Below are 13,874 nucleotides of genomic sequence, written 5' to 3' on the forward strand. Positions count from 1 at the left end.
ATTAGAATAAAGTCGACAGATGATCCCCACAGCCCGTGCATAACAAATACGACGGGTTTGTCTCCAGGCTCATTGTTGTTGTCTCGGCCATAAGGAATACGATGCATCTGCAAAATGTATCCATCGGGAGTGACGACCGTATGTTCCTCTAGTGGATATCTGTACTTCGCCGCGAGACCAGGCTGAAAATATATTTGTGTTTCAACTAGGAATGCTATTGTTGTTCTACATTTTTTATAAACAAAATAAACCAGTTGGAGGCTCCTTTTCACAGGAAGCCGACTAGATTATGGGTACCACAACGGCGCCTTTTTCTGCCGTGAAGCAGTAATGTGTAAACATTATTGTGTTTCGGACAGAAGGGCGCCGAGAAATTACTGGGCAAATGAGACTTAACATCTTATGTCTCAAGGTGACGAGCGCAATTGTAGTGCGGCTCAGAATTTTTGGGTTTTTCAAGAATTCTGAGCGGCACTGCATTTTAATGGGTAGGGCGTATCAATTACCATCAGCTGAACGTCCTGCTCGTCTTGTCCCTTATTTTGCATTTTGAATTTTGCTATGATAAATATAAAAGTAGCTGCAGGCTGGTAGAGTTTTGGAATTTCCCTCTATATGGGGTATTTTCGTCGATAAACTACCATATAGAGGGTAGTATGTACATCGATAAAATAGTTTATAGTTATTATTACTAATGCCGGGACACATCATTGATATTGCTGTTTCTTTCCTTCGGTTATACTGCGAAAACTACTGAACGTACTAAACTACCATAAGATGCAATGTATTTTGGGGGAGGTTTAAGTACTTTTTGACTAAGGGGCTGTCTCACAATGTACAAATAAAGTTACGAATAGGCTTCTTGCCACTTATCTATCGAATAAAGACATCTTTTGCGTTTCACAATATAAGTATATAAATAGTGTATTGCATAAGATATAGCAGATAATCGGCATTTATATTATAGGAAGGAGCTAGTAGCAAATATCATAGTTTTTTTATGGAATAGGAGAACAAACAAGCGTACGGGTCACCTGGTTTTAGGTGATTACCGCCACCCACATTATCTTGCAACACCAGAGGAATCACAGGAGCATTTTTAAGGAAGGTGTACCGGCTTTTTTTGAAGGTACCCATGTCGTATCGTGCCGGAAACACCGCACAAGGAAGCTCATTCCACAGCTTTGTAGTACATAGAAGAAAGCTCCTTGAAAACCGCACTGTGGAGGTCCGCCACACATCCAGATGGTGGTGATTACATCCTACCTTGTGGCGTGTCGTGCGAAGGTGGAATTCGGTGGCAGAAATCATGTAAAACAGCTCTTTGGAACACTCTCCGTGATAATTACGGTAGAAAACACACAGTGAAGCGACGTCTCTACGCAACGCCGTTCACAGAGCTCTGGGTCCCCGACAATTGTAGCTGCTCTGCGTTGCACGCGGTCAAATGGATCGAGCTGATACTGGGGTGCGCCAGACCAGTTATCTGCTATCTGCTGCTGTCAAGTTAATGTCAATTTGGAATGTATCTATTGGATTGTGAAGGTACCGTACCTGTCACCGCACGTGATAACGGAAAAAAGCCGGTTCGCATGGTGGTGGCGGTGATACGAAGAGGTAGAAAATAGGAAAAAAAATCTTTTTCAGAGCGTCATTGAAAGGAGATGTTAAATGAACACTATTATAGCTCCTATTCAAAAGACTCACTATTCTAATGGCAACACATGGAATGACAGACTCAAATTACCTAGATCGGTAAATATCACAACAACACTGGAACACACAGATCCAAACCCACAGGGAATGATGAAAAAGAATGACTATTATAGTTACCAACCGACCAACGCATCCAAAAGAAAGATTTCAAAAGGAGGTAGAAATTGATAAACGTAATCATATTAAAAAAAAATTGAGATTACCAAAGCATTTGACCATGTTGACCATGATATATTATTAAATAAATTCAATTTAGTAACAAAAACACGAATCATAATATGTTTAAGAGTTTAAGTTATGAAGGTAAATTAATTGAAGAAGTTCCTACTCTAAAATTCCTTGGTAAATATTAGACTGGAAGTCTCACATAGAATCGCTGGTTAAAAGGATACATAGATTTGTCTTTGCTCTTAGGCGAACCAGAAAGACTATATCAAAAGAAGCTGCAATCATTGAATATCACGGCTATGGGGTAACTCCACAATCATAAACAAAATATTACTACTATTAGTTAAGAAAAATTTAAATTTATTCACTCGGCTCGGCGACAGATTTTTGTTTCCATTGCGTGATCCTACTATACTTCGAGTACCCTACATTAGAACCACTTTGTACCAAAATAACTGTCATGCTATGTGTGTAAAAATATTAAAAAAAAATAATAAAATAATAGACGAGATTAAAAGTAACTAATAAAGTAATAACTAAACTAACGAGATAATAAGAGAGAAGACAGTGTTAAATAGATTTATATTCAAATTATTAACACTACTAATAAATATTGTTTTACTCAATAAACGAATATTGTCAAACGAAGTGGTAACTGGCACCAATATTATTTTTACCAATAATATTATATTTTTTTGTGATTACTTTTACAACATTTTCTTAAGATTTCATTAATTATTGTAATTGTGTACTGTAGGGTCTTTTAGATATGACTTTACGTTGGTCAAATTAAATGTAGCAGTAATTATTGATTGTGTTAAGTTATAATATTGGGAAGCGAAACCACTAACATATTTGCATGTCTGTCAAGACGAAACTTAAGCGTGCTATTAATTTTGTAACAACTTTACTTGTGAATGTTTCTGGCAAATAAAGAACTTTGGCTTTGGCTTTGAATAAGTTGAGATATCATCTAAAAAAAATATCAGATTTTTCTATCTCAGAATGTGAAAATCACCTCTATCCTCAATCTCATAGCGATACTTAGAAAAAGATAATTTATAAAAAATACTTTGAGAAAGATAATTTTTGTAATAATCACACTTGATAATTTAATCAAACAAATAATAAAGCTGTATCCAATTACAGTCATATTAAATAATAAAGTATCATAATATTTGGAAGCATATTCGAGTATACTGCGTACGAATGTGCAGTAAAGAATTTTAAATGTTTTGATGTTTTTGAACGAAGCACATGTGCGTTGTACAAATCACAGGGCGCTTGAAGCTCTTGACTATATGTTCAATATGATCATCAAATAACAGTTTAGAGTCATATAAATCTCCAAGATCACGCACAACAGTGTTTTTTGTTAGTGTTTGACTTTTTAATTTATAATCCGATGGTATAATGTTATAGTTACGTGTAAAAGTAACTACAGAGCATTTGGAGGGATTGAGATCAAGCTTATTGGTTTGGCAATAGTTGTCCAGTCGGTCTAGGTCAGCTTGAACCTTGAAACCAACCTTGAACCAAAAATGCTTAGGATCCTTTTCGATAGAACTTTCTACATTTGCTATATAGTTCTCATAACAACGTTTTTCGAGTGATTTGGTTCTGTCGCGCAACAAAAAGTAAGTCAATTGATCAGATTTATTGTTGTACGTTTCATATTTTTTTAGATATTTGTGTTTTTCTTTTAGCTACTTAAGCAGTGCAGGCGTATACCATTTAGGATAGGCTTTTCGCATTATACGTTTAGTCTTTATGTACTTTTCAAATAATTTATCAAGGATTTTATAAAATAATGTAACAGCTTTATCTACGCTATGTAAGGAAAATTTGCTATGCCAGTCAGTTTCTAATAATTCCTAATTAATGGCATTATAATCTCCCTTATTGAACAGATAAGTTGATCGAACTAGAGGTATTAATAGCGGAGTATCCACAAACTCCACCTTTATTACAATTGGCTTGTGATAAGGATCAATTTTTGAAAGGGCGTCGTCACATTCAAACACATGCACAACGTCATTACATAAAACAAGATCAAGAATCCTTCCTTGATGATTAACAACCCAGTTGTATTGCTGCAAATCTAAAAGAGTAAGGTCATCAATGAAGTCTTTGTGTTCGTCGGTAGTTACATTATAGGGCATCATGTATTGAGAGACATTACAGCGGGACCACATAATTGAACTGAGATTAAAATCGCCAACTATCAAGTACTTATCATTTAAGTTCATTAAGTTTTGATAAGAAATTTTGTAGCTGATCTGAAAATGATAGCCACATTTCTGTTTACATAAATATATGGCACACAAATTGATTTTAATACAATTTTTAGAATTGCTTTGTTTTAGTGTTATTGTGACCCATAAGTCTTCAGCCGTAGAATGAAATTTGGACTGTGTCATAGTGATAATGTCCCTACGTACAGCTATAAGGACACCACCCCCCATAGCTTCCTGGGTTAAATCATAATCCCTATCTCGCCGCCATACGATATACCTGTCGTCAAATAACTCTGAACTAAGAATACTATGTACCAACCACGTTTCCGTTAATATAATAATATCATACGAATTGAGACAGAGATTTCGATAAAAGGTTGTTGTTTTCGTTCGTAATCCCGAGTATTTTTATAGTAGACATTAATTTTGCCCGTGTTATCCATTTTTAAAGCTATAGTATAGAACAAGAAAAGTAACAGTGTATAATAGCGCGCTTGTAAACATTATGAAGTTTGCGTTTCGAAAAAATAAGTGTAAAATATAATAAGAAGCTATTAAAATAGTGTAGTCGCGTGTGGAGGATATGAGCTTAGTAAATTTACACACATAGGATAATAAACTATTTTGTATGATACCCTGTCCGACAGTTCCACAATTTGGTTGTTGCTGAACTCGTTAGCAGCCTTGAGGTCTACGGTCTCTTCTTTAATAGTGTGGACATCTACAATTAGGCCAGGTAAACCAGACAGTTGGGTTTTGATGCACTGAATCTCTTTGAGTAGCATCTCGAGGGTTACAGGATTACAATCCACGATAGGAACTGATGGGGCTGGCGATGATACCCTGCAAGTGTTACACTTCCACGAACTACGCTTTAAGGATCCAAGCTTCCTCCATGAGATTTCCGAGATTTGTGCACACCCGAAATCAACTTGCTTTTTGCAGAGGCTGCATACAACTCCATCATTGAAATCAACACTACACAAGGAGCACTTCATATTATTAATCAGTTGGTATGTAAAACGCGAAGACAGTAGTACTAATGAGTCGCGTATATATTGACAATGTTTCGACTCTTTGAAAGCGCTCGACACGACTTTGACCGATGGTCAGCGCTAACGTCGGTCAAACGTAGCTATAACAATGAGAACATAATATTATGTACGAGTACAGTCTAGCGCATCAGCTTGCAATTGCTACGCGCGTACAGCTACGTCGCGCTGACGAGAATTGTTAGTCCAGCTCGTCGGTCTTGCGTAGGTCAAATCGCTGCCTTGTAATGGCGAATTGGCGATATATAAAATATACGTTCAGTGCGAGGCTGACCGAGCGACCGACCGTACGCGCGTGCGTAACATCGTAATTGAAAATTGTAGACAAAAATTAATGTAAACAATATATATTGTATAAATTTCTCCTTCAATTAGGCACTCTAATAATTGGGTAAACATGATATCTTCTCCTACTTTTATTCCGTAATTTTACTTAAGTAGTACGCGCATATTAATAAGGTTACAAAATGAATTAATTTTTCTTCACAATTGTACACGTCCAATCAAGTTTGATGTCAGCTGAGCACTAAATGCAACATGGGTACGCGCTACGGTCGGCCGAGCAAAAAATTAAGCTTTATTATGATTTCGTATGTGTTTTGTATGGTGCTTGCCGATGTTTTGATTGGTTTCTCGAATACTCTTCATTCTCAACAACCGCTATGTTTTGATTTTCATGAACTCTTTCCGTGCCTACCTTGTATGACCTTGCTTGCACACTGGATATCGAAAATCGCTCAATGACATGTCGTTATATTGTTATCTTGGATTTTAACGCCGTCTTGAGGATTGTTTACTGTAGTAACTATGGATGTGCATATGAATTGTAAGATGTGCATTACTTATCTTCCCACTGGGAAACTCGAGATATTCTGCCAAGTGAAATCACGATCGTAGCATAACGGAACAAAAGGTGTCTAACTTACCTTAAAAGAAGATGTACCAATGACCTATCTAATAGGATGATGAAGTCGTGCCTAGAATATTATAGTCACTAGCCATCCGATCTATAAAATTTTCACCAAGATCATGCAATCTAATACGGCTTGCGGCTTTTAGCTGCTCTTGTGTTATAAAAGGACATATTATTATAAAGATGCACAAAAATAAAAATAAATCGTAGAATTGTGGTCGGTCTATCATAAGACGTTTTTGATTTCATAAGGTAATAAAAATTTCATAAAAAAATAATTACAGATGAGGCTACAGATCTATAAGGAGTATATAGAAAAACTTGATATATGCTACTTACAACATCCAGTAAAGCATCTTCTACAACGCTGTCCGAAATTCGTCCAAATTTGTTGTTTCTTATCAAGTCTTCAACATAATCAGCGTTCGGCGATCTACCCGCATGCGTAACTGCTACACAAAATAGAAACAAAAGAGCAGACAGCATTTTAGAAATGGTTGCATTTCTCGAAAATAATTCAGTCTTATATAATTAATTTACATCAGATAAGTCTTATAAAAGCAATTCATATCAGATAAAGCGGATATAAATCATAATTATGCTATTCAATGATAAAAATCATATAAATGTGAATATGATCCCTTAGAGACTGAGCGTTTGGCGATTAAAAAAACAACTGCTTGACTGTGAGGAATATGTGGAAGATATGATTTATTTGAAAGTTACATGATATACATACAAAATCCTTAAAACTAATTACCCAGTTACAATTGTTACTTAAAAAATATTTACAAGTTCAGAAAATACACACCAATACTAAAGCTTACATTTTAACCAATAGTAAAACGTTTCATTCAATAAGAATTGAGAATAATATTATGTGTTCTATCTCGCTCTTAAACTAATGCTATCGCAGTAAGCCGGCCAGCGAACGCGGTTTGTGTAAACTCGCGTCAAACCTCGATCATACGATGTTAATGAGCATTCAGCACCTACTCTGTCGCTCATTGATTAAAATTGGATGAATAGCGATCGACCCCGTCCCGACGCGTCATTCGAGGACGCTCGGCCTTGCTGTGCGGTTGTGTAACGCGGAGCATATGACTGATCACATTGATGAGATTATTACTGGTGATCTGTATGATTTTATGAGTTGATGTACAGCATTATGAAATGGTTCTTATCAGAGCTAATATTACGTTATATAAAATAAAATGTTCTTTTCAGAATGAATCTTTCGGCATACGCTTATTACAGTTATTATGCACGATTACTATTTCTACGATCTATAATGCTACGTTACAAGTTAGATATTAGACATTTGTATTAATTGATATTATTGGTTGTAGGTACAGCTACAGGAGTCCCCTTCAAGTGAAATGCACCGGCAACTTAATGTGTCAGCCTGTCCTTGACATTTTGATAGGCTGGGACGTCAAGTTGTTCGTAGGGTCTGGTAACTTGGTATTTTGGGTATTGGTGGTATGTTTGTCAGGTATGGTATCGGTAAGGTTTTTGGTCACTTGTACAGGTAAAGGTAATGAATATAATGTTTTGTTTTCTTCAGTTTCATTTAATAAATATGCAGGCTTTAAACGGTCGATCGATATGTTTGTTTGTCGACCTGGTAACTGAATGGTATAAACTTTACCGCTTCGTTTGATAACATGGTACGTTCCTTCATATGGTGTTTGTAATGGTGGTTTTACTGAATCTATTCTAATAAACACATGTCTGCATGTATGTAAGTCTTGATGAACAAATATGTGTTTGTTCTTACGATGTGAAGTAGGTGAGTGTGGTTTATTAGCTGTGATATGGGTACGTAATTTATCAACGTAGGTATGATCCAATGAGGTAGATGATGTTTGTGTGTTTATGTCGAAGAAATCACTTGGTAGACGAAGGTTATAGCCGTATGTTAGTTCGACGGCGCTAACGCCTGTGTCCGATCGTAGAACTGCGCGCAGGCCTAATAATATGGTTGGTAGTTCATTGACCCATGCACAGGTGTTCGTTAACCTTGAACGAAGGGCTGTCTTCAAGCAACGATGAAAGCGTTCTACCTTTCCGTTACTCTTTGGGTTATAGCTTGTACTTCGTATCCGTTTAACTCCCATAGTTTTCATGAGGTTGGTAAACAGAGAGCTTTCGAATTATCGACCTTGATCGCTTGTTAGTGTCGCTGGGCATCCAAATCTTGAGATCCAGTAATTGTATATGATATCTGCAATTGTCTCGGCTGTTGGTTGTAGGTACAGCTACAATCCGAAAGACGATAATTAATAATACTAACAAATTATAGACCAGTTTCTATTGTACCTACAAAAAAAGATGAAATATAATATTAAATCAAATCTTAAACCATTTCTCTGGCAAACATATCTAACATTCCAAACAATTTGGTTTAACGAAAGGTCGACACATATTTAATGCTTGGGAGAAATCAGATAACGCTTTAGGATTATTTTGTGATCTTTCGATAGCATTTGATTGCGTAGACTATTGTTCCATTGTCCGTAAACTAAAAACTAAATTATTATTACTTGATCTTATTACGTCACACTCATCTAATAGAACCCAGAAAGTAGTAATTACTAATGAACATTCATCAGGAGCTGTAATGCGCATGGGATTACTTCAGGGTTTAATCCTAAGACCTTTCTTATTCCTCGTCTACATTGATGATTTGCCATTTGCAGCTTCGAAAGAAACCATAAAATCAACCCTTAAAACCCTTAAAACTTGTATATTCTACTTCGCTTCTTTGAATAGTATTAGATGGAAAACTTCAATGGGGCGCTCATATTGAGGCAGTCTCAAATAAACTCGGTGAACACAGCTAGATTGATTTATTCAATCGAGAATCGTGAAAGATCGTGCCTGCACGCACTAGAACAGTCTTTGGCGCCAGTGTGACGTAATAAGATCAAGTAATAATAATTTAGTTTTTAGTTTACGGACAATGGAACAATAGGCTACGCAATCAAATGCTATCGAAAGATCACAAAATATTCCTGAAGCGCTATCTGATTTCTCCCAAGCATTAAATATGTGTCGACCTTTCGTTAAACCAAATTGTTTGGAATGTTAGATATGCCTGCCAGAGAAATGGTTTAAAATTTAATTTAATATTATATTTCATTTTTTTTGTAGGTACAATAGAAATTGGTCTATAATCTATTAGTATTATTACTTATCGTCTTTCGGATCATATTTACATTTATATGATTTTTATCATTGAATAGCATAAGTATGATTTACATCCGCCTTATCTGATATCAATTACTTTTATAAGACTTATCTGATGTTAATTAATTATATAAAACTGAATTATTTTCGAGAAATGCAACCATTTCTAAAATGCTGTCTGCTCTTTTGGTTCTATTTTGTGTAGCAGTTACGCATGCGGGTAGATCGCCGAACGCTGATTATGTTGACGACTTGATAAGAAACAACAAATTTGGACGAATTTCGGACAGCGTTGTAGAAGATGCTTTACTGGATGTTGTAAGTAGCATAGATCAAGTTTTTCTATATACTCCTTATAGATCTGTAGCCTCATCTGTAATTATTATTTTATGTAATTTTTAGTACCTTATGCAATCAAAAACGTCTTATGATAGACCGGCCACAATTCTACGATTTATTTTTAATTTTGTGCATCTTTAAAATAATATGTCCTTTTATAACACAAGAGCAGCTAAAGGCCGCAAGCCGTATTAGATTGCATGATCTTAGTGAAAATTTTATAGGTCGGATGGCTAGTGACTATAATATTCTAGGCACGACTTCATCATCCTGTTAGATAGGTCATTGGTACATCTTCTTTCAAGGTAAGTTAGACACCTTTTGTTCCGTTATGCTACGATCCTGATTTCACTTGGCAGAATATCTCGAGTTTCCCAGTGGGAAGATAAGTAATGCACATCTTACAATTCATATGCACATCCATAGTTACTACAATAAACAATCCTCAAGACGGCGGTAAAATCCAAGATAACAATATAACTACATGTCAGTGAGCCATTTTCGGTATCCAGTGTGCAAGCAAGGTCATACAAGGTAGGCACGGAAAGAGTCCATGAAAATCAAAACATAGCGGTTGTTGAGAATGAAGAGTAATCGAGAAACCAATCAACACATCGGCAAGCACCATACAAAACACATACGAAATCATAATTAAGCTTAATTTTTTGCTCGGCCGACCGTAGCGCGTACCCAAACGCGCTGCCCATGTTGCATTTAGTGCTCAGCTGACATCAAACTTGATTGGACGTGTACAATTGTGAAGAAAAATTAATTCATTTTGTAACCTTGTTAATATGTGCGTACTACTTAAGTACAATTACGGAATAAAAGTAGGAGAAGATATCATGTTTACCCAATTATTAGAGTGCCTAATTTAAGGAGAAATTTATACAATATATATTGTTAGCGTTAATTTTTGTCTACAGTTTTCAATTACGATGTTGAGCACGCGCGTACGGTCGGTCGTTCGTTCAGCCTCACACTGAACGTATATTGTATATATCGCCAATTCGCCATTACAAGGCAGCGATTTTACGTACGCAAGACCGACGAGCTGGACTAACAATTCTCTCAATATGAATTTTCTCCCTTCGGCAATCACAACAAAAACAGTTATTTGCCAGCTTTTTATAGTATTAGTTACTCTACAACCTTGCCTTTAAAATAACACCAACATCGAGCCTTTGCATGACGTAGAACTAAAACCACCGTTGTTTTACAAATTAAGGTGAATTTTGCTAAATTAAAAATAAAGTAGCTGCAGACTGGGGTTTTGGAATTGACCTCCTATATGGGGTATTTTCGTCGATCAAATAGTTTAAAGTTACTATTCCCAAAGTTTTATTACTATATGCCAGGACACTTTATACATAGATATAGTGCCTGCTAAAGTTAAACTAATTTTTTTTTAAATAAAATAAGGGACAAGACGAGCAGGACGTTCAGCTGATGGTAATTGATACGCCCTACCCATTAAAATGCAGTGCCGCTCAGAATTCTTGAAAAACCCAAAAATTCTGAGCCGCACTACAATTGCGCTCGTCACCTTGAGACATAAGATGTTAAGTCTCATTTGCCCAGTAATTTCTCGGCGCCCTTCTGTCCGAAACACAATAATGTTTACACATTACTGCTTCACGGCAGAAAAAGGCGCCGTTGTGGTACCCATAATCTAGTCGGCTTCCTGTGAAAAGGAGCCTCCAACTGGTTTATTTTGTTTATAAAAATGTAGAACAACAATAGCATTCCAAGTTGAAACACAAATATATTTTCAGCCTGGTCTCGCGGCGAAGTACAGATATCCACTAGAGGAACATACGGTCGTCACTCCCGATGGATACATTTTGCAGATGCATCGTATTCCTTATGGCCGAGACAACAACAATGAGCCTGGAGACAAACCCGTCGTATTTGTTATGCACGGGCTGTGGGGATCATCTGTCGACTTTATTCTAATGGGCCCGGGTTCAGGATTGGGTGCGTTAAGCAAAAGCTTTTATTGTTAAGTTGTTTATTTTTAAAAAATGAATATAATATAATTTTCTTTAATTAAAAAAAAAACCAATAATTGCGAAACTGAAGCGGCAGTGGGCACATAGTTCGACGGAATGATTGCCGGTGGGGCAGAAAAGTCCTCGAATGGCGACCACGTACCGAAAGACGCAGTGTTGGTAGGCCTCCCACAAGATGGACCGACGATTTTTTCAAGATCACCGGAATACGTTGGATGAGGCAGCTCAGGAGAGATAGTCGTGAAGATCTTTGCTGGAGGCCTTTGTCCAGCAGTGGACGTCTTCCGGCTGATGATGATAATGAATCAAATTTATAATACAATTTTTGGTATTTTTCATTTTAGCGTATCTCCTAGCTGAAGAGGGATATGATGTGTGGATGGGTAACGCTCGTGGAAACTATTACTCCCGAAGACATGAATGGTTACGGCCTGATGCACTATTAAATACTTCCTTTTGGAATTTCTCTTTTGATGAAATTGGACACATTGATTTACCATCGATGATAGACTATACACTGGAATATACTGGCAAGCAACGATTGCATTACATTGGTTTCTCTCAGGGCACCACTTCGTTCTTTGTGATGGGATCGTTCCGGCCTGAATATAATGACAAGATCATTTCAATGCACGCCCTAGCGCCTGTAGCGTACATGGCCCACACTCCAAGTCTGTTATTCAGAGCACTGGCTCCATTTGTTACACAAATTGCGGTAAATATCATGTATTAAGTGCGCAAAAGTACGCACATTTGTGCAAGATTTTCGAAATATTTGCTTTTTTCTATTCATTTTTCTTTTTCCAGGATGTAGCCAATCTGCTTCGTATTGGTGAAATTTTTTCACACAATGCTTTTTACACATGGGCTGGCCAAACTTTATGTACCGACGAGGCAGTATTCCAACCAGTCTGTAGCAATATTCTATTCCTACTCAGTGGATATAGTCCGGACCAACTAAACACGGTAACTTTCTCTGACAATAATTATAAATACGAGAATTGCCAGGGCAATTTAAAAATAAAACTTTGGAGTATGTAACCTACCGATCAGATCCCTGTGATTGTTTTCAAATTCGAAATCAAAGTCAAACTTTTACTAAGCGCTTTTTAATTGTCACTATAAATATATTTTTTAAATTACTGAATCTACCATATTATGTTCGAAAAAAGAAGAGCTCGTGAGAAGAGCATACAAGGAACTCAACCACTCTTTTGAATCAATAGAGTATTTTACAATGGCTTTAATATACAAAACAAATTAATTTGTAGGGTGCTGCATCCAATATATGAATGTATAAATTAAAATAAATAATAAAGTAAATTGTATAAATTTAGCTACTATCCTCGGATCAATCAATCAATCTTTAGAGCTTATATTTACTGTTTGTGTAAGGATGCCTTCATGAACATGATGGTCGTGATTACTGTCAAAATTAGTTATTGCATCCAACAAATGCAATGATTTATTAACTATAACGGGTCAACCTGGTACCACAAGCAGCACCTGTTCACGAGTTTACGCATTGAGCGAAGGAGACGTCCCGGCACATGTCCCCGCTGCAAGCAACGCTATCCAATCTTACTATGCAAAAAAAATTACTAACTTACATAAGTAAAAGTAACTTGAAATAATATTTACATTTCAGACTATGCTGCCAGTGATATTTGGTCACTTTCCCGCAGGATCCTCCATCAGAGCGTTTACTCATTACTTGCAAGGAATATCACAGAAGGGATTCCGGCGTTACAACTTTGGCTTGCTGAGAAATCAAATAATTTATGGAAGTATCAGTCCACCAGATTATAACTTAGGCAATGTTACTGCGCCCGTTTTCCTATACTATTCAGAAAATGACGCGGTATCCGGCGTACTCGATGTCGAGAGATTGTACAATGAACTACCGTTTGCAGAGAAGTTTCTGAACGCGGACAGTACTTACGGTCATATCGATTATATTTACGGAATTAATGCAACGTCTTTAGTGTACGACTACGTTATTAATACAATCACGTCACTAGAAAATCAAAATAAATAATTTGTATTCAACTGTTACTGTTACAATTTATGCAATAAAGATTTTCGTGTTGTTCATAGATATTTATTATCCTTACTTTTTGATAAGCTCATTAATTTTACCCTTTAACGGATGTGCATTAGACTACGTCATGATGGATAGCGACCCCGTTTCCCATTAGCGATCTAGAAAAAATTATTATAAAAATTATTACGGGTTTTTTTGTAT

The 13,874-nt window shown here is 36.5% G+C and overlaps 3 protein-coding genes across 5 annotated transcripts in view; 1 reads left to right on the forward strand and 2 right to left on the reverse strand.

Moving 5' to 3' along the window:
- LOC126965042 (lipase 3-like) overlaps positions 1–6,524 on the reverse strand; it is a 49,463-nt gene extending 42,939 nt beyond the window's left edge. Inside the window, exon 1 of the mRNA XM_050808478.1 lies at positions 6,426–6,524. The gene's annotated coding sequence lies outside the window, so the exon portion shown is untranslated. The remainder of the gene's footprint in view (positions 1–6,425) is intronic.
- Positions 1–13,874, reverse strand: part of LOC126965041 (lipase 3-like) — a 59,294-nt gene that overhangs the window by 21,801 nt on the left and 23,619 nt on the right. The window lies entirely within an intron of this gene.
- On the forward strand, positions 9,434–13,725 carry LOC126965043 (lipase 3-like). The gene is made up of 5 exons (XM_050808479.1): positions 9,434–9,596; positions 11,393–11,594; positions 11,974–12,344; positions 12,437–12,595; positions 13,278–13,725. Exons 1-5 carry the CDS (start codon positions 9,450–9,452, stop codon positions 13,665–13,667), a joined length of 1,269 nt encoding a protein of 422 aa, XP_050664436.1. The 5' UTR covers positions 9,434–9,449; the 3' UTR covers positions 13,668–13,725.

The sequence above is a fragment of the Leptidea sinapis genome, chromosome 6 (assembly GCF_905404315.1).
Source record: "Leptidea sinapis chromosome 6, ilLepSina1.1, whole genome shotgun sequence".
Taxonomy (NCBI): domain Eukaryota; kingdom Metazoa; phylum Arthropoda; class Insecta; order Lepidoptera; family Pieridae; genus Leptidea; species Leptidea sinapis.